Raw genomic sequence first — 21,667 nt, 5'->3', positions numbered from 1 at the left:
CCTTGAAGTTTGGGTGGGGTATACTTCAGAACTATCTCATTTCTCTTTACTCTTTGACAGCTGAACAAACTGCCTTTTAATAGAAGGAAAAGAGGAGAAATAGAGGGCTTGTACTGAAATCAGTAACTTGCAATTTCTTGTACATCATTCAGTGATTTGTGGGTTACCTAGTCAAGCCCCAGGCACTGAAAATGAAAATGTTTCCAGTCACCATCATGAAGTCGGCAGGGCAACTGAATTCCTAACAACAGGTGGGGCGGAATCACATACTTCAGACATATCAATTCTCTGTTAGAGAAATGACACAGGCAGAACAGGAGAGGTACAGTAGCTTGAAAAACCCTCAATTTTGAGGCTGATGGTTCTTTAGCGATGCTCCTTACATGACTTCTACATATCCTCATGAATGTGAGCACACAATCCCTTTTGCTACCAACCTCTGCTCACTTCCCTGCAAATGAGGGCAGGGGAATATAGGGGGATTTACTTTCACATAAACACACACACGAACTGGGTACATCTCCACTGATTTCAATGGTAGTTGTAGCCCAATCCTATGCATGACGACTCAGACACAGGTGTGCATATAAGTGCAGTCTTGAGCATGTGCTCAACTCTGGGTGGATACAAACAATAAACTTATCTAATCCCCTGCTTCCCTAGACTCGTTCCCCTAGGTATGCATGGTAAGATTCTCTCCTAGCACTTTGGAGAACCATAGAGACCAAGGAGCTGCATATGTGTAAAAACTTATGATCCAGTAAATCAGGGATGGAGGGTCTGCGAACCTCTCCTAACAGTGCTGGGCTACAAGACTCTTAATCTCAGGGTTATGGGTTCAAGCACCACATTGAGCAAAATATTCCTGCATTGCAGGGGCTGGACTAGATGACCCATGCGGTCCCTTCTAAATCTTTTTTAAACCCCTGACCAGTTCAGGTGGGTGGACACTGTAGTCCCACAAGATCTGGAGGGCTACAGGTTTCTCAACCTGCAGTAAACAGTTGCATTTTCAAATTGAAATAAATGAAGTTTAAGAACTTAAGCTGGCTTCCTGTTACCTTTCTTGTCCCAGGCAATTCTTCAGTTAGATCCTTGACAACTGCCCAAAGCCCATCTTTTTTTTTGGGGGGGGGGGCATTCTTCTGCATGCAAAGCAGACGTTCCACCACTGAGCTAGGCAGCTGACTCTGAATTGTTGTGCTTCTTTCTCAACTTCACCCCTGTCTCTTCGCCCTTTGATTCCTGTGTCTTAATCCTTGCTCTTCTTTTCCTTCCTGTATCTTTTCTTCATTTGACAGTCCTTCCTCGCACAAAAGGGTTAATAGGAATCGCCTATGATTTATGCTTCCAATGCTGAGAAGTAAGTAGCTTCAGGGATACATTTATTCCAAAGTTTGCAGCTGAAAGAAAGCAGCCCTCTCAGAGCATAGTAACCTGTGATTCCTTGCAAAAGCTGGCAAGAAATCCTCAGCCTTACAAAGTGCCGTGCCAACTACGTGTCAGTCCAGGTAACATCAAACCATTCACAGCATTGGCAAATTTCTTAACACAGACAGTGAGGGAAGACCATCTAAACAGCTGACCACTCTGTCATAACAAACACTCTAAGGACATTCTCCACCCCTCTCTCTCAGGTAAGTCCAAGTCAGCCCAGTTCAGCCTTTCCTTTGATCTCCCCCCCAAAAGCAAATGCATCTGTCTTCTCACCTCCATCAGCTGAAGGCTCTTTGAAATCCTCTTTCCTCGGTTCCATTCCCACCAGAGCATCGTGGCATCTCTCAGTTCTCCTTTTGACTTCATCCTCTGTACCATTTGCCAAATGTCCTAATGAAGGAGAAGGGTCCTTTCTCTGCTGGTTATTAGCTTCTCTCGGTGGTCTATCAAAGGCAGATCCTCACTCCTAAAGTGAACAAGCTATCTTCCCTACTCCTCTTTTTCATCCTGATTTCCCCCCCCCCTTTTTTGGTAAACATATTATCACTGCAAATTTCTTAAGATGTATCTCAAATGGAACATCTCTATTGCCCTCTACTGGCCTTTAAGCTAAACGTACCTATGCAACAAATGTTTATAGCGGCCAAGCACTCCTATTTTCAGTTTCCTGGTCCTGCCTAAAATCAATAATGAGCAAATACATATGGACGAAACACTAACACAATTTTTTTTTCTGGGTTTCGTTTTTATTTCCCCACCTTGGATGATAAAATACCAGTTTGGTTTACAGTTTGCTTTCTAACCACAGTAAGCCGAAGAATTGATGCTTTTGAATTATGGTGCTGGAGGAGACTCTTGAGAGTCCCATGGACTGCAAGAAGATCAAACCTATCCATTCTTAAGGAAATCAGCCCTGAGTGCTCACTGGAAGGACAGATCCTGAAGTTGAGGCTCCAATACTTTGGGCACCGCATGAGAAGAGAAGACTCCCTGGAAAAGACCCTGATGTTGGGAAAGATGGAGGGCACAAGGAGAAGGGGACGACAGAGGATGAGATGGTTGGACAGTGTTCTCGAAGCTACTAACATGAGTTTGGCCAAACTGCAAGAGGCAGTGAAGGATAGGCGTGCCTGGCGTGCTCTGGTCCATGGGGTCACGAAGAGTCGGACACGACTGAACGACTGAACAACAACAACAACAAGCCTAAAATGATCAACAGAAACAGATGGTAAAACAAGCCTGCTAATCGAATATTTTCTTCCATAGGGGAGGGGGCACTTTTGCCTTGAAGCTATTTATACATTTTCTGTTCAAGAATACGCAAAGCGAAGTGCAACACAGAGCCATATGATGAAAACAATAATTTAAAACAGCTTTACTGAATAAAATTCAGAAACAATCGGCATGAAATGTCAGATCCTCCATCAGCAGGTGCAATAGATCTTTATTATTATTGTTGTTGTTGTTGTTGTTGTTATTGTTATTATTATTTTAAAAAACTCTCTAGAAAATACTAGGTCAAGCAGGCTATTTGAAGAATATTCCAAAAATTGTGATGCCACAACAGAGAAGGATGTATTTGGCATACTTGTAGTTTGAACTTCCTGCGGCTGGCGGACTCCTCTCCAGTCCCACACCTAACAATGGGGGGGGGGGAATAATATGGGAGTAGGGATATTGGAGAATTCTGCTCTAAGCAGACACAGATCCAGAAATTCTCTGTGTTTGCGTGTTCACTCAGTGTTCAGGGATGGGATTGGATTCCTTGGAGTGAATGTCATCCACATCTGTCCACAGCATTTTAATTTAAGCCTGCAGATTATGCGTAATTAATGTCTTTTTTCATGTTTCTTTGATGGTGTTATAAATCTGAAAAGGGGTTTAGAACCCTGTGGGGATCAGACATTAACTACTTTTTTTACTTTGATGGAGAACACACAGGGAAGTGAATAATGCAAGATATTTGCCTTTGACTGAGAGAGGAACTGCCACAGTATCTAGGTGGCTCTTTGCACTTCTGATTTCTGGCATCATGGGGGTGGTGGTTAAAGGCATATTATATGCATTAATATTGCAGTCCTAAGTATGCCTAAAGGTAAAGGGACCCCTAAACATTAGGTCCAGTCGCGGACGACTCTGGGGTTGTGGCGCTCATCTCACTTTACTGGCCAAGGGAGCCGGCGTACAGCTTCCGGGTCATGTGGCCAGCATGACTAAGCCACTTCTGGCGAACCAGAGCAGCACACGGAAATGCCGTTTACCTTCCCGCTGGAGTGGTACCTGTTTATCTACTTGCACTTCATGCTTTCAAACTGCTAGGTTGGCAGGAGCAGGGACCGAGCAACGGGAGCTCACCCTGTTGCGGGGATTCGAACCGCTGACCTTCTGATTGGCAAGCCCAAGAGGCTCAGTGATTTTAACCCACAGCGCCACCTGCATCCCTACTCAGAAGTAAATCCCACTGAATTCAGTGAGACTTATTTCCAGTTTGGGGGGGGATGATTGTCCAGACTCTTGGACACCCACTTGTGTGGTGCCACAGGGCTCCATCCTTTCCCCCATGCTTTTCAATATGTATATGAAGACACAGGGAGAGATTATCAGGAGGGTTGGGCTGGGTGTGGATATGTGGATGATACTCAGCTATACCTCTTGTTTAAATCAGAATCAGTGAACGCGGTGAATGTCCTGTGTGGAGGCAGTTGGAGGATTAATGGAGGTCAACGGATTTAGGTTGAATCCCGACAAGATAGAAGTGCTATTTCTGGAGGACAGGGGGGAGGCAGGTGTGTGGGACTCCTGAATGGTGTAACTGTGCCCCTGAAGGACCAGGTGCACAGCCTGGGAGTCATTTTGGACTCATAGCTGTCCTTGGAGGTGGAGGTCAATTCTGTGTTCAGGGCAGCTGTTTACCAGCTCCATCTAGTATGTCAGCTGAGACCCTACCTACCCGCAGACTGTCTTGCCAGGGTGGTACATGCTTTGGTTATCTCCAGCATGGACTACTGCAATGTGCTCTACGTGGGGCTACCTTTGAAGGTGACTCGGAAACTACAACTAATCCAGAATGCGGCAGCTAGACTGGTGACTGGGAGTGGCCACTGGGACCATATAACACCAGTCCTAAAAGACCTACATTGGATCCCAGTACGTTTCTGAGCACAATTCAAAGTGTTGGTGCTGACCTTTAAAGCCCTAAACAACCTCGGCCCTGAAGGAGCATCTCCACCTCCATCGTCTAGCCCGGACACAGGTCCATTTCCGAAGGCCTTCTGGCAGTTCCCCCATTGCGAGATGTGAGGCTACAGGGACCCAGGCAGAGGGCCTTCTTGGTAGTGGCGCCCACCCAGTGGAATGCCTTCCCATCAAATGTCAAACACATGAACAACTACACAACTTTCTGAAGGCAGCCCTGTATTTTGAAGTTTTTAATGGTAGATGTTTTGCTGTTTTTATTATGTTGGAAGCAGCTCAGAATGGCTTCCAATTATTATTGCTTCCAGTAGCAAATAACAACAACAGCAGCAACAACAACAACAATAATAATTTGATTTTTTAAAAATTATTGTTGCTGTTATTGTTATTTTCAAAACTGTCCCTCCTTGATTCCTCTGTGAGGGAAATGAGAGAGGATGACAAGTTTATACTGAATTGTGAAGTCAAGTTAGTGAGAGCTGCTGCAACCCCACTTACCAGCGAGTAAGCTCTACTGAATCCAATGAGGCTAACTTCTGAGTAGGCATGGTTAGGTTTGCAGGCATAGATGGCTTTGTGATGAACTTCATTAACCTTTGTCTTTAAGGTGTCTCAGTGTTCTTTGCAGTTTTTGCAAATAGGGCTACCCCTCTCGAAACGCATTAACTTTGAAAGGGAACATGCAAGGAAGGTAAATAAGGGTTAGTAAATATGTTAATTGCTGAGATATAAACAGCTGTTGTGTGTTACATAAAAAAGTTCCATAATACACATATTTCCACATTGGCAGATGGTGAAACAGATCTAAGCCAAAAATGCAATGCTATTCTAAGCAGCATCAACAGAAGTCTAGTGTCCAGACCAAGGGGACTAATAGTACCACTCTATTTTGCCTTGATCAGACTACACCTGGAGTCCTGTGTCCTGTGTCCAGTTCTGGGCACCAGAGTTTAAGAAGGATATTGACAAACTGGGACATATACAGAGGAGGGCGACCAAGATGATCCAGAGTCTCGGAACCAAGCCTTATGAGGAATGGTTGAAGGAGTTGGGTATGTTTAGCCAGGAAAAGAGGAGATATGATAGCCACCTTCAAATATCTGGAGGGATGTCACATGGAAAATGGAGCAAGCTTGTTTTTTCCCTGCTCCGGGAGGTAGGACTCAAAGCAGTGGATTCAAGTTACACCTAATCCCACTGATTTTGAGGAGGAAAAAATGAAACAACAAACAAACCTTTTAAAAATGATAATTAAAAAATCACCGCAAATTTACTAAACTGCAGTGCTTTGACCACTCAGAAAGTGCTACCGGTATATATTCTCTGTGTGGGCTTGGCAGGTATAGTATATGTCAGGGTACACCACGGTGTTGCTCATGAGTAACGACAGAGTGCATAACTATTTACAGTGCAGAGCTAGCTAAAAACATGACCGCTCAGTCACTTGCAGAATCCGGAAGTGCCCCTCTCCTGTTTACCGCCCAGCACCAAAGCCTCGGCACCCTGAAACGACGTCTTCTGTGTCCCCTGACCCCCTGATGCTGTGCTGGCACCGGAAGCTGCAACTCCCCCTCTGATTGCCTCTGGCTGGCGTTGCTGGGTCTCTGCCCAGCATCCCTGACCCTCGGCTCCTCCTCTTCCGCGGGAGAGAGCTCTGGCGATGGAGCCAGATGACGGCAGTGGCTGGGGCTCCCTCTACCTGAGCAAGACCTCCTCTCAAGTAGGTTTCCTACCCTGATCCTCCCCACTAGCAGGATCACTTTCCCCACTCTCCCCGCGAGAAGTACTCCCGCCCGGGCTCTCCTCACGAGTAGGACCTTCCCTCGGGCTCTCCTCGCGAGGAGAAGGCAAATCCCTGGCAGTATATAAGCAATACTCCCACCCCACCACAATATCTTCCCTACAGTTCACATCCATCCAAATTATTATTTAATTTTTATCTCGTCCTTCTTCCCAAATGCACCCAAATGATCCTTGGCACACACCCAGACACCCCAGCATTCATAATGTTTACAGCTACTTTGCTGAAGTATAAAATACACTTAGGAAGGCTAATGTCAAAACACAGACGTAGTGTTGAAATGTGAATTGTTTTGTATATTTCACTTTAACACTTATGATCGTTAAGCTTAAAGGCACAAAGACTAAAGAGTAGAAAATGCACACAAGGGAATGATGGCGAACTGTAAGCTGTTCAAACCCCTCCAAATGAAATCCACGTTCTGTTCACCTGTAGGAGAGTGTCAGCAAGGTGTATGCTTAGTGCCGTAAAGTGTCACATGTTTGAGGTTTCGACGGAATAGCTTGGCATGTCTGCATGGCTGTTACCTTTACTTTCAAAATATACCGGTACTCCTCGTTCTTCTATTTGCAGGTCGATGCATTTAATATCAGGGCAGAAGAAGCAAGCTCTTATTTTATTCCTGTAGTCACGAAGGCGCTAAGATTTAAGTGAGATTAAAATGTGAAGAGGCATGTGCTCGAGAGCATTTTCCTCTTCTTCTAATTGGGGTTGGCCCACCGTTCTTTGCTGCCTGTTGCTCTGACGTACGAAACACAGACACAAAAGCAGAAAACAGAGTGGAGGGGAAGAGAGCAGGAAGGAGGACAGAAATCTAGTCGTGTGTTTTTGTTGTATTTGTATGGTTTTACTAGATTTGTGTGTGTGTGTAGTTTTAATCCTATCAATGTTTAATTGTTTTTTAATTGTTGTTTCCCTGCAGTGCTGTCAAGTATCCCATTTTCCCCGGGATTCTCCCTTATTTCAAGCAATTTCCCGCTGCTCTCCCTTATTTTTAATTTCCCTTAAATTTCCCGTTTTTAATGGAAGCAGCTCCTCCCCTGCTGGCCAGGGACTGGGTGGGAAGACCTCGCCTACTTGGAGAGAAAAGCCTCAGCCCTCAAAGCAAGTGGGAGCCGTTTCCCGTGCTTACAGGGGGGTGTATTCCTCCCCCTGCATCAGCCCCTATCCATTGCTGCCGAGCCCTTCAGCCGGCCAATAGGGTTAGCTGGAGGGTGGAGCCTGGCTGCCTTTGAGCAGCTGCTGCTTCCTGTCCTGTATTGATGGGATCAGACAAGAAGACGATGGGGCTCCATCGCGCGGAGCACATGGCTGCCCTCCTCTTTGCTGGCTGCCCTCCTCTTCGCTCCGCTCCGAGCCCGAGCCCGCTTGGAGTTTACATTGGTGCTCCGCCCACTTTTGCTTCTGGCTCCGCCCACCACTTACATGTGACTGTCCCCGGGATAGGTGAGACTGCTGATCCCTTATTTTCAAATCCGAAACTTGACAGCTATGTTTCCCTGTGATTTCAGCTGTTGTTATTTTTATCTGTAGGCCACCTTGAGTCCGTGTCAAGGGAAAAGGTGATGTATAATAGAAGAAGAAGAAGAAGAAGAAGAAGAAGAAGAAGAAGAAGAAGAAAAGAAGAAGAAGAAGAAGAAGGACACATTGCCCTCTAAAGTCACACACCCCATCCCTAATTCCTGGATCTAACACTACCTAGTTGGACCAGTGCCAGATTCCAACATATGATCACAGCTTCTTCTCAGTGATTACTCTCCATAGGATCTTAGCAACACTTACTTCTCTTCCCACTGGACACCTCCTCTCTCTCTTCTTTTCCTGCCCAACTGCCCTGCCTCCCTACAGGTTAGCTGCTACCCGCCTCCCTGCATAACATTCCCGTCTCCTTGGCAACAGTTGCCTGGGACGATGCCTGCACTCTTGGCCTCCTCCAGGTGTATCTGCCATAGTGGCATCACATGTGCATTTGATTTCCCGGCACATTAATTGTCTATGTGGGGAAAGGTATGGCAATTTTTTTCTAGTAAATTGCTGTGAGGTTACACGTTTGCAGCGAGCTTTTATTGGGTTAGAGACAAAGTCACCCTTGCAAGTTTAAAAATAACGCCGCCACCCACATATGACTGAACAGAGCTGAAATCTTGCAAACAGCAATGTGCTCTGTGTGGGGCTGCCTTTGAAAAGGGTTTGGAAACTCCAGGAAGTCCAGAATCTGCAGCCAGGCTACTTACTGGGATGGCTTTTAATAATAATATTCAGGTAGGTAGCCGTGTTGGTGTGACGCAGTTGTAATAAACAGCCTCGGTCCTGTATACCTGAAGAAGCGTCTCCACCCCCATCGTTCATCCCGGACACTGAGATCCAGCGCCAAGGGCCTTCTGGCAGTTCCCTCATTGCGAGAGGTGAGGTTACAGGGAACCAGACAGAGGGCCTTTTCGGTAGTGGTGCCCTCCCTGTGGAACACCCTTCCATCAGATGTCAAGGAAATAAGCAGCTATCCTATTTTTAAGAGACACCTGAAGGCAGCCCTGTTTAGGGACGTTTTTAATATCTAACGCTGTATTGTTTTAACATTTCGTTTGGGAGCCGCCCAGAGTGGCTGGGGAATCTCAGCCAGATGGGCGGGGTACAAATAAATTATTATTATTATTATTATTATTATTATTATTATTATTATTATTATTATTAAAATTGTCCAGTAGCACCTTATAGACCAACTAAGTTTGTTCTGGTATAAGCTTTCATGTGCATGCTTATAGCAGAACGAACTTTGTTGGTCTACTCTATGACAGGGGTGTCCAAACTGTTTTCAAAGAGGGCCAGATTTGATGAAGTGAACATGCATAAGGGCTGACCAAAGTTGAGCGTGTTTTTTTTTAGGATTTTACCCCAGGAAATAAACTGCCCCAGGGGCCAGATTAAACCAACTGGCGTACCGGATTAGGCCCCCGAAATGGACTTTGGACATACCTAGTCTAGAAGGTGCTACTGGACAACCCCCCCCCCCAATAATAATATGTGATTTATTTATACCCCACCTTTTTCCCTGGCAGGAACTCAAGACGGCTTACAGCTAAAAAAAAGAACAGTTAAAACATTAGGGGGGACAATGACAATTAAACAAGAATAGAATTTTACATCTATCTACAATAAAACCATACAAATAATTACAATAAAAACAGCACAGCACCTAGCCCTTTCATTAAATCAGCCCATTCCCAAAATCCTGTTGGGAACAAGAAAGGCTTCACACATGAGAGTATGTGCGTAGAGAAATGTGTTTTCTTTAAAATATGCAAGGTGCTTTTTATCTGGATTGTTTCAGCACTTAATATGGCTTATAAACTTCACAGCATTTATCTATAATCATAGTTCCTCTTGAATGCAATCTTCCAACTCAGAACTTCCGCATCTGAAGTATTAATACTGATTTCGGCCTCCTCAAGTGCCAAATTCCACTGCACTCATTTGAAAAGGTTGCTTAGCCCTGAAGCTAGATACACACACACACACACACACACACACACAAACTTCTTGTCAATTTAACTATCTTTAAAGAATTGGTGTACCATAAGCGTTTCAAATTAAAGGGACAGTATCAATAGTCTGTCCTTAAAAAATCAAAGAAAAAGAACTCTGGTGGGTAAATAGATGCAAACATAATTGCTCACTTGTAAACATTTGGCGTTCAGAGAAAGCCATGGAGAGTCTGGGACTCCTCTCCTTTTTATTTCAGCACCTCTCCCCTGACTAAATATACAAACAGGGCATTTGCCAGCATACCAGGAAAGTGGTCAGGACAACCAAATGTGGACAAATAGGTTATATTTCTTAAATATAACAACTTGAGGATCTGCAAAACTGAATAACTAGTCGGATTCAACCAATGTAACCAAATCAACTTAGGTCCGGGCAAGTGTTCATTAATAAAAAGGTAAAGGACCCTTGACCGTTAGGTCCAGTCGTGGACGACTCTGGGGTTGCGGTGCTCATCTCGCGTTATTGTCCGAGGGAGCCGGCATACAGCTTCCGGGTCATGTGGCCAGCACGACTAAGCCACTTCTGGCGAACCAGAGCAGCGCACGGAAACACCATTTACCTTCCTGCCGGAGCGGTACCTATTTATCTACTTGCACTTTGACGTGCTTTCGAACTGCTAGGTTGGCAGGAGCTGGGTCTGAGCAATGGGAGCTCACCCCATCACGGGGATTCAAACCGCCGACCTTCCGATCAGCAAGCCCAAGTCTCAGTTGTTTAACCCACAGCGCCACCCGCATCCCCTGTTCATTAATAGACGGAGGTAATTTCTACCCCTATCACCTGAGCAGGTTAACAGCTGCATTCTGGACACACACAGCAAGGTTTCCTAAGATCCTCCCTCCTGCTGCGTGGACCTTGGGTATGAGAGACCAACAGGTACACAATTCCCCCATTGTGTCTGTCAGGTCACCATGGCCCCATTGTGTCATGTCAGGTCAAAGGGCACCCCCAGAACCCACAGGCCATGCCTGACAACAGTGACTAAGGGATGCCCACAACCCAACACTGCTTCAGGTAAGTGCTCCTTTATTTTTGAAATCTTCTCACCTGCTCGGACCACATGCCAATTAGCCAAATTGAAGGAACTCCACTCCAAAATATACCACCCAACAGTGTGGAATAGGTGAAAAAGGGAAGACCTCGGTCAATTAGGATCTCCCTCCCCAAAATCCTACTCAGACCCTGGAAAACAGGTGACTAGCCTGTAGGCCCATACTGCAACAGAGTGGGTGCCAAATAAAGGAAGAAAGATTGTGGAGCAGAGCAAGCTTAAATAGCCTGTCACCACCTCTACTCATTGGGTGAAGTCGCCCATCAGGCCATAGCATTCTCCCCGCAAGGAGATACCACATCTCCTCTTCTTCCAGGGGAGGAGTTTGGCAAATTCATTTCCTTCAAATTGGCGGGAATGGCATTCGTTGCAATGCAAAACTTTCTAAGCCATCTCCTTTTCATAATATTTCCCCCCCAACCAATCTGAAAACGTTAACCCACCGTATAATTTATATAAAGAGTAATCGAAGTAGCATTCTTAAAATATATTAAGGGTCTGCGTTTAAAACTCTTAAGTGTATGTTGGGTGGGGGTATTGAAATCACATGGATAGTAGCACAGAATGAAACAGTACAAATAGTGTGTTTAATCTTTATTCTTTTCAATATGAAAACATGTGCTCTTAGTAGATGGAATTTACAAATTCAGTCAACAATGTTCAATAACGAATTATGCTTAACATATAACAGCTGAATTCTTGCACACAAGTTAAAAGTGCTAATAGTTCGTAATATTCACATAAACACATGTCCACTATAATGTTCATAATGAACAAAAGATGAAGACAGGCTAGGCTTCAAAGAACTGTGAAACCAGTTCAGTGGGCCAAAAATACCTTTAGACTTTTCTCTCTTACAGAGCACTAACTCCCCGCCCACCACCACACAGCAAACTGTTTTTGAAACTGAGGGAAGTCTTGGAAGTAGATTTACTCGTATGGCATAGGGGTCAGCTACTCCAAGTGGGGAAATCAAACTAACTGGGCTACTGCATGAGTTTAAACAGCTCTTTAGATCTCGTCCAAGATCTAGACTTCCAACTAGTAAGATAGCCAAGACAGACTTATTGTGATAGTTTAAACAGCTCGGATAATTGGTAACGGATTACTGTTACACATATTTGGATCGACTCAATGAGTGGTACAGCGGGCCAGTGTCATGAACTACAGTTGTCAGTCACCAACTGTAAAAGATGGTCTTCAGCATGTGTGTAATTTCTTCTCCACCGGGAATCAGTGACTGAACGATGAAAGCCTTAGTCCTTGTTTAAAGCAAGTTTGCTCCAAATACAAGAGTGAATTCAACTTTGTAGGAGTAACTCGTGATCCCAATTTTAGGAACCAAGAGGCCTAAACACGAACTACTGCAACCATGTTACGTGCATTAGAACAAGTATTACCGTAAGTTTTAAAATATAAAGTTGAGGAAGCATCATATAAGCCCCTATAAATTAAGAAACATTTGAGTGTGCTTACCACCAATGCAACAAGAGAGAAGTTCCAGCAGACTCACAGTAATCCTGAGGTACACACAAGTAGGAATTGCAGGAAAAGAAATTACAAGAGACCCTGCAAACAGCCCCATAATAACCATGACACCATGAATATTGAGAAGGATAAAATAAAACCCTGGCAAAAAGGCGGGAGGGCGAATAGAATGGAATGGTTCCATCAAGGTAGAAGTACTGTTTCTGAGAGACAGCGGGCAGGCAGGGCCAAACTTGGCCCTCCAGCTGTTTTGGGACTACAATTCCCATCATCCCTGACCACTGGTCCTGTTAGCTAGGGATGATGGGAGTCATAGTCCCAAAACAACTGGAGGGCCAATTTTGGCCATGCCTGCCCTAAAGGACCAGGGGCGCAGCCTGGGGGTCATTTTGGACTCACAGCTGTCCACAGAGGCACAGATTAATTCTGCATCCAGGGCGATTGTCTACCAGTTCCATCTGGTACGCAGGCTGGAACCCTACATGCTTGTGCATTGTCTCACCAGGGTGGTACATGCTTTGGTTATCTCCCACTTAGACTACTGCAATGCGCTGTACGTGGGGCTACCTTTGAAGGTGACTTGGAAACCACAACTAATCAAGAATACAGCAGCTAGACTGGTGACTGATATAACACCGGTCCTGAAAAATCTACACTAGCTCCCAGTATGTTTCCGACCACAATTCAAAGTCTTGGTGCTGACCTTTAAAACCCTAAATGGCCTTGGCCTATATACCTGAAAGAGCATCTCCACCCCCACTGTTCAGCCCGGACACTGAAGTCCACTTCCGAAGGCCTTCTGGTGGTTCCCTCATTGCGAGATGTGAAGCTACAAGGACCCAGGTAGAGGGCCTTCTTGGTAGTGGTGCCCACCCTGTGGAACACCCTCCCATCAAATGTCAAACAGATACTAACTACTATTTGACTTTTACAAGCTACCTGAAGGCAGCCCTGTTCAGGGAAGTTTTTAATGGAAGACAGAGAAACGTAGATAAATGAGGTGTTGTTGTCTGGACAGGTCACTTAAATGTGCCCGGGGTGGAAGAGAGCGCTCCCCAGAGAGATCAATGAAAATGAAAGAACTCCGTGTAGGTGGGACCAGGCACAAGTGGGTCCAGCGTCTCAAAAATCCCCCAAATAAAGGGGTGGGAAAAGGACTTACCATGCTCTGCGCTGACTGTTGAAGGCAGTAGGAGGGGACTGGGGCTGGTGGGCTGAATAAGGTGGAATGGAGTAGCTGGAAGCCTGAACTTTCAACATGGCAACATTTAGTTGCAGGGTTCCATTTGTAATGACTGACTTCCAAAAAGGTGGAGAAATTTGTTTCAGCCACTGCTTATGTATAAATGAGTCCCCTCACAACACACAAAGGAAAATAGTGAGGTGTGTGAAGTTGTAATATAATGAAAATATTAACCAAGTTTTAAAAGTGGAAATGCTTGTACCTGCAGTATTTGATTTACTGGTGGTTCCTTCCTGTTCGTTTTAAGTAAATTACCGGTATATTGGACACAATAGTTAGGGGTCGCAAATATAAACATGATTTGTTTCTAATTCTGGGTGTGTGCTCAGTGTGATGAATGTTTGGCCTAAATATCCAGTGTTGAGGATGTGTTTTCAACAACTCAAATTTTGGTAAGGTAGCAAATTACCGTATTTTTCACGCCATAGGGCGCACCTCGTTTTTAGAGGAGGAAACAAGAAAAAAAATATTTTTCTGGTTTTCCTCCTCTAAAAGCCCTGGTTTTTTGAGGATCAGCTAAAAGTTTTACCGTTTTTTTGCAAAGAGAAAAGCCCTGTGGTGTTTTTTTTAGGATCAGCTAAAAGTTTTGCAGCTTTTTTGCAAAGGGAAAAGCCCTGCGTTTTTTTTGAAGATCAGCTAAAAGTTTTGCAGCTTTTTTGCAAAGGGAGAAACCAAAGCTCCTTTTGCAAAGGGGAAAAAGCAAAGAGGAAAAGCCCCATTTTTATGGGGTTTAACTCACATTTCTGCAGCTTCTGAAGGAAAGGGAGCCATTTCTACAGTTTCCAGACAGATAATCTAATCAGCCAGTCACATGTTGCTGGGGAAACAACCAACCTCCCTCTGCAGCACATTCAACAATGGAGGGCGGGGCTGAAAGGGAGCTGAGTGTCTTATCTCTCTCCCGATCTCTTGCTGATCAGCTGCTGAGCGGGGTCCTTTCAACACCCCCCTTTCTCTTTGTAAAATAAAAAGCACTATCTGCTTTTGGCCCCTGGGCAATTCAGCTCCAGGGACACCATTCGCTCCATAAGACGCACAGATATTTTCCCTTAATTTTTGGGAGGAAAAAAGTGCGTCTTATGGAGCGAAAAATACGGTACTGAAACCTGGACCTCAAGCCTTGTTCTTGGCTTACTTACCATTTTTTGTTTAGAAGAAACAAACCTATGAGCACACATGTCTTGAGTACACGTGTCAAAGTAAACCAGGGTTAGTGTTTTGGTGCTCCTAAGAGTGGGGAGTAAAACCAGGAGTGATTCAGCAGCATACACAAGCACAATATTTATTCACAGTGAGCTGTGTTTTATGTACTTCCACGGCATGTGACTAGGATCAACAGCTCCAAATAAAACAAGGTTCAAGTTGGCAAAACTAAGCTGAAATGTAAACATTTGCCTGAAAGCTACCTGCCAAGAGTAGAGTACAATTCTACATGTAAATATATCTACCTTTCCAAACAACTTATTAATTTCTTTATTTTGGTAAAAGAAGGGTGCACGCAATTGCAACAAAAATATTTACATCCAGAAAAATGAATTCTACAAGTGTTTCAGCAAGGCTCAGTGGCATAACACTAAACTATATACAACTAGGTAGCCATGTTGGTCTGCCGTAGTCGAAACAAAATAAAAAAAAATCCTCCCAGTAGCACCTTAGAGACCAACTAAATTTGTTATTGGTATGAGCTTTCGTGTGCATGCACACTTCTTCAGATACACTGAAACAGAAGTCACCAGACCCCTATATATAGTGAGATGGTGGGGAGGGGTATTACTCAGAAGGGTGGTGGGAATGGGTGATTGGCTGATGGGTGTGGTAAACCTGCGACTGTTAACGACCGCAATTGGTCTTACAGGAAAAAGCATGGGGTGAGATGGCTAAAAATAGCTTTATCGTGTATAATGAGATAAGAATCCAATGTCTCTATTCAGACCAGGTCTCTCCATAGTTTTAAGTTTGGTAATAAGTTGCAATTCAGCAACTTCTCTTTCCAGTCTATTTCTGAAATTCTTTTGTAATAAGACAGCTACTTTGAGATCTTGTATAGAATGTCCTGTTCTCCTACTGGTTTCTCTGTCTTGTGATTCCTGATGTCAGATTTATGTCCATTTATCTGAGTAATACCCGTCCCCACCCTCTCACTATATATAAGGGTCTGGTGGCTTCTGTTTCAGTGTATCTGAAGAAGTGTGCATGCATACGAAAGCTCATACCAATAACAAACTTACAGGTAGTTGGTCTCTACAGTGCTACTGGAAGGATTTTTTTAAATTTTGTTTCGACTAAACTATATGTTAGCATTAGGTGCACAAGCCTCAGACTTACTGCTCTCCTCTCATCAATGCGATGCTCATGGAGGGAAGGGAAGATTGGTAGCTTTCACTTCCATTTTCAAATGTAGCTTCTTGTTATGTTCAAACATGCAACTGTGGTTTACTGTTTACCAGGGCTTTTCTTCAGCCGGAGCTCACAGGAGCTCAGCTCCAGCACCTCTCAGGTGGGCCCTATTGCCATCCTCAAAGAACAAGGCAGAAGTTCATGGTGAGCTCCGGCACCTCTTTTTCTAGAAAAACAGCACTGCAGTTTGCTATGTTTTAGTGAAACCAGCAGGCATCATTACTAGTCACAAATTGGCTTGTTCCAATTAAGGGGTGGGAGTGTATTAGCCAAAGGCTCATATACGTAACACTAATCTGTGGCTAAACATTGCATGCAAAAAAGCAGATGCATAAAAAATGAGGTTTATATTTTAAACTTATGCAATTCTGCGTGGTGTGAATGGAATTTTCCTGTGTCCTTTGGAGAAAAAGAAATTATAATTACCGTATATACTCTGTTAAATCTGGATATTATAACCCCCTGGTGTCTAGAATGGAATGGATTAGGAAAAGCAGAAATATTATAGTTTGAATCTGTGTGTCTGAACCATGAAAAGTCCTAATAGCATAGAGAATTTTCAACACCTTGAAATCCCTCTCCTTCCCCTCATTTTTTAAATGTGAAACATAAACTGAGATTACCAACCACCTTCCATCTTGCTGCATTCTGACATGTGTCTGTCAGTATTTTAGGACTATGATAATACAATAAAACAAAAAACTTCAAACTACCAGGCACAAGCTGTTCAAAATACAGGCAAATTGTTTTCCCCCTTATAGTTTGCACGTATTTTCCATAAATATGACAGCAAGATGCAAAAGTTAAGCAATTTTATTCCCCACTGAATTCTCTGGCTCAAATTTAAGCATATACTTTTCCATTCAAAATTAATTGGTCTTAGATGTGGTTACCTCTGCTGGATCAAACTTTGCAAACAGCACATGACAGGTAACAGAAGTGGATGCACCTCAGTTTAGCAGTCAAAACTGACAATGAAATGCTTTTTGTCTATAATCCAAAACTGCTACAATAAGGGAGACACGGCAGCAACAAACTGGATCAAACTGTTTTGAGTGCAGGGACCATTAGGGTTCTGCCCTGGAAAGAGGAATTATTTTTTCACATATTTAAGTAGCTATATTCAAGATAGCATGTTTCCTGTGTAATAATTTGTTTTATCTGCCACTAGCATTCAACATTTTTCCAGTGGTGGAAATGTGATTAACTTCACTAGTCTAATTTTAGAGGTGATGGTTAAGAGTTAAATGTTTGCCAGGTAGCAGGGCGGTGTCACTTAAGGCCACTTCCTATATTTAAATTTTAATAGAAAGGAGTGCTCATACCTTCTAATCACTTCTGTATCTGACATTGCAACATAAAATCTATGTCTTTGAGGGGTGGGATGAATTCACCACCCAGGGTGAATAAATGAGGTAGCCTTTTCGGATTGCCAATGACCCTAGGATATGATCAGCCATGCTGACCGCTGGTAACAAATAGGTGACAGTGGAAAAGTACATAAAATAAATTGCCAAATGTACATAATGTCCAGTTTGGGGCTTTAAGTTTTGCACCTTTGACCTAATTTGGTGGTGTAAGACGGGTCAAATTAAATGGAAAACATCCCTAATGTATTAAAGTAATTTCTGAGAGCATCATTGAACAAGAATGGAACAAATAGTAGATGCCGTTTTCCTGCTGATGGGGAGCATGCCTGCAACCATTTTCCTAAACCATGCCCTGCAATTTTTTGACTAGCATCTACAGCAAATGTGCACACTGGCCCCAGATGGTAAGGACCACCCCCTTTTTAGACTCCACTGCCCATAAACTAAACGGGAAGCTGTCTGTGCAAGCAAATAGGTAAAAATGCTGAAAGGCAGTGGCCATATATCAGTGTGAACTTCCTCACCATGAGTAGTCGGGAATAAACTTTCCCCATGTTAACATTCCAGGCTTGGGAGCGATTTGTTGGGGCTTTTCTGCGATTAACATGGCAGTAACCTTCCAAGCTGACTTCATCAGATGAGTTCCCCATTAGAGAGAAGATGCTCAGTGCTCCATCTAATGAATGAATATAGCACACTACAGAATTATGTTCTTGTGCTGCAATTATTTGTACACTTAATCTAGATTAAGCCACTGAATACAGTGAGACTTACTTCTGAGTAGACAGCTATAGGACTGAACTTCTAAACATTTTTTTTTTTTTTTACTGCTAAGCACAGTTAATTGTAAAAAAGTATAGATTCAGTCCTATATAACCATTCCAATTCCTTCCAGATGAGGATTACACTCACTGGCCTGTTTGTCCTAAAATGAGGTTTTCTATTTGGATTTATGTAGAAAATGATTACAGTGCAAACATATGGTTGCTGACTCTATTAAAAAAAATCAACCTTCAGAGAGGAGGAGTGATTACTATTAAAATTCTAAACCATTTAGCATTCTAATTCACTTAACTACGGTCATTTTTGGTCATTCAACATCTGTTTTTAATATAATTTGTATTCAAAAGTTTTTAAAAGGACATTAAGACAATGACTTTTTTGGTGAAGAAAAAAATTACTGTCACATTTCAAACCAAATTGCAGGAGTCAAAATACCTATTTTTGCATTTCTTCACTTACTATGTGCAGAGTCTTATATGATTAAATTATTAGACCTATAATCCAGTAAAGATCACATAAGAAAAAGCAAAATAGAAACAATGTTCTCCTGGATCTAATCAAAGTGAGTACAAAAGTTAAGTTGTAATAATCACTCTTTCTTTTAAACATAATAACACAGAGATTCTGCCTCTTACATAGTACCTGCTTCACCACAGTTTCAGTAACACAGTAAACAAAGCAACATTTGACATTTCTTATAAATTAGAACACTGAAGTGCTACTCTCAACAAATATACAAAAATAATATCAATCCATCTGCCCAATTCCTCATTCCAGTGGAACATCTGAATGTCAATCATCATTATAGACATCTCCCGCAAACGGAAGATGCACCTGACTTCCTGTGACATTGGGGAGTCGTGAAAGGTCAGGAAGGGTCTGGATCCGTGACTTGAGTTCTTTCCGTACCTGAGAGACTCTGGCTAACTTGCGCTTGTATTCCTGCAAGACATGAAGAACTTTAGAGACTCTCTTCCACACTTATCCCATTTCACCACTTGTTCTCAATCAGTTCTCAAAATGCAATTTCCCCCTTTTAAGGTCAAGAACTACTTCATGGCCACTGTGCAGACTCATATAGGCTGCCTGTCAAACCTTCCAGAGCTTCTCTTAGTTGTTCACCTTATATCCTCAGGTAGAGACTGTTGTTTCCTCCCGCAAAAAAGCAACATTTTTTTTTCAGGATAGGGTGGATTTTTATGCTCTCACAGTGATTTTCTAGACTGGTCTTGCATTATATCAGTGGTGGCCAAACTTGGCCCTCCAGCTGCTTTGGGACTACAACTCCCATCATCCCTAGCTAACAGGACCAGTGGTCAGGGATGGTGGGAATTGTAGTCCCAAAACAGCTGGAGGGCCAGGTTTGGCCACCACTGCATTATATGAAAAGTCAGCAATTATGGAGGCAATGGGTTTCTTTGCTGGCCCTGTACTTGTGTCTTTAGCATCAACCTGGCATGCAGAAATTAAGCAAGTGAAACTGCATAGCACCAGTGAGAGAAAAATACCACTTTCTGACATTTTGCTCATCAAGAAAGCTAACGACAAACAAGAGGACCTGTAAAAAGGTGGAGTGTTACCTCATTGTGGCTTTTAATAATTAAAAACAATAATCTGCATATAAAAATGCTTTGTAAAAGCTTAGAAATTGGGTTTAAATACACATCAACTCTTTGAGAAGTAGGGATAGATGAAGCTGTCTATTTCTTTTTTGGGGAGGGGTGAAATATAAGAATTTTTAAAAAGTTCTTCATAATACTTTAAGATATAAAAGACTAATCTAAAAAACAAAAGATGCTACAAAATACAAATAGATTAAATAGAATACAAAGTCCTCTCTTTTTTATTTAATTGAAAGTTCAAAAAGTACATAATTATATGTGCACTAAACATTGCAAGATGTAAATAAAAGAGAAAAAGAGAAAGAGAAACACAACCCATGTAGAAGGGAAAATATAAGGGGGGGGGGACCCAAAACTGTATACTTTACAAGGTTGTTATTGTACTTCACCAGCTCTTGACCTATTACAGTATTTGTAAGAATGGATTCCAAATATAATTGAATTTGTCCATGGCAAGTCTGCGTTTATATTCAAGGCGTTCATATGTTGCGAGTTTGTATAAGTCTTCAATCCAATTGTAGAAGGGAGCCGCATTATTTTTATTTTACTTTTCCAATTCATCAGTTGCTGTGGCGACGGCACTGATCCCACTTGGAATACAGAGTGCTTTCTTAAAGGTAGTTCTTGACCCTTACCACCCACAGAAGGTAGTAACTCTCATCTGGGATCTTTCCTTTCTCCTTCCAGCCTCTCACCCTGGGAGACCCAACATTTCCCTGCCTCCCACCCAGGGTCTTCCATTAACCATCTACCACATGCTTGGCTATACAATCCCTGGACATTAATAAAGGCCCAGAACAGAGGATGCCAAAGAAAAGAGAATAAAATGAAGAAGTGATACAATGGGAGGGAGAAAAGGGCAGGAGAAAGAAGCAAACTGAAAGAGAAGAAAAATAAAAGGACTTCCAATTTTCTATCTGCCAGTTACATAAAAAAGGGAAAAAATATTTAAGGCAGGGGTCAGCAACCTTTTTCAGCTGTGGGCCGGTCCACCGTCCCTCAGATCATGTGTGGGCCAGACTATATATTTTTTTGGGTGGGTGGGGGAATGAACAAATTCCTATGCCCCACAAAAAACCCAGAGATGCATTTTAAATAAAAGGACACATTCTACTCATGTAAAAACAGCTGATTCCCGGACTGTCCGTGGGCTGGATTGAGAAGGCGATTGGGCTGCATCCGGCCCACGGGCCTTAGGTTGCCTACCCCTGATTTAAGGCATTCAGTCCAAGATAAAATCAGTCTTCTCTACTTTCTGTTAAATAATGTTTCTTTTCAGCTGAAGTCTCTCAAAAACATTTCTTTTCCCCATGAAAAATCCAAGAGAGGTTTCTGAATTATTATTATTGGTGATGGTAAATATCAACCATGTCTTTTCTTTAAAATCCACTTCGCCTCCATTAATTCTCACCACCATGCCACCATATTAAGTAACAGTAAATTCTTCCTTTCATGCCCATATTAAAATCTCTCCACTGTGATCACATATTGGAATCATATTCCATAATTCTTTTCTTGTTATATATCCTTTAATTTATGCCCAATTCTGTATATTCAAATTTCATTTCTTCTTGTGTTTCCATTTCCTATTGCATTTATCCTGATCTGCTCCTTCAAGGCTTTACATTTCTGTTTCTGCCAGTCTTTTCCAGAGATACTACCATAAATTTATAGCATCATTCTCTGAATTTGCTCCAAATAGTATGCAGAATACTTTTTTTTCTTCCAGTACTGAAG

The 21,667-nt window shown here is 42.8% G+C and overlaps 1 protein-coding gene across 1 annotated transcript in view; it reads right to left on the bottom strand.

Moving 5' to 3' along the window:
* Nucleotides 1-18,608: 18,608 nt before the first annotated feature.
* Nucleotides 18,609-21,667, bottom strand: part of RPRD1A (regulation of nuclear pre-mRNA domain containing 1A) — a 35,596-nt gene continuing 32,537 nt past the window's right edge. Inside the window, exon 7 of the mRNA XM_033169370.1 lies at nucleotides 18,609-19,250. Within this exon, the coding sequence (XP_033025261.1) occupies nucleotides 19,101-19,250 (150 nt within the window). The 3' untranslated portion in view covers nucleotides 18,609-19,100. The remainder of the gene's footprint in view (nucleotides 19,251-21,667) is intronic.

The sequence above is a fragment of the Lacerta agilis genome, chromosome 14 (genome assembly GCF_009819535.1).
Source record: "Lacerta agilis isolate rLacAgi1 chromosome 14, rLacAgi1.pri, whole genome shotgun sequence".
Lineage (NCBI taxonomy): Eukaryota > Metazoa > Chordata > Lepidosauria > Squamata > Lacertidae > Lacerta > Lacerta agilis.
Note: the sequence above shows the minus strand (reverse complement) of the source record. Positions and strands in the feature narration are given on the sequence as shown.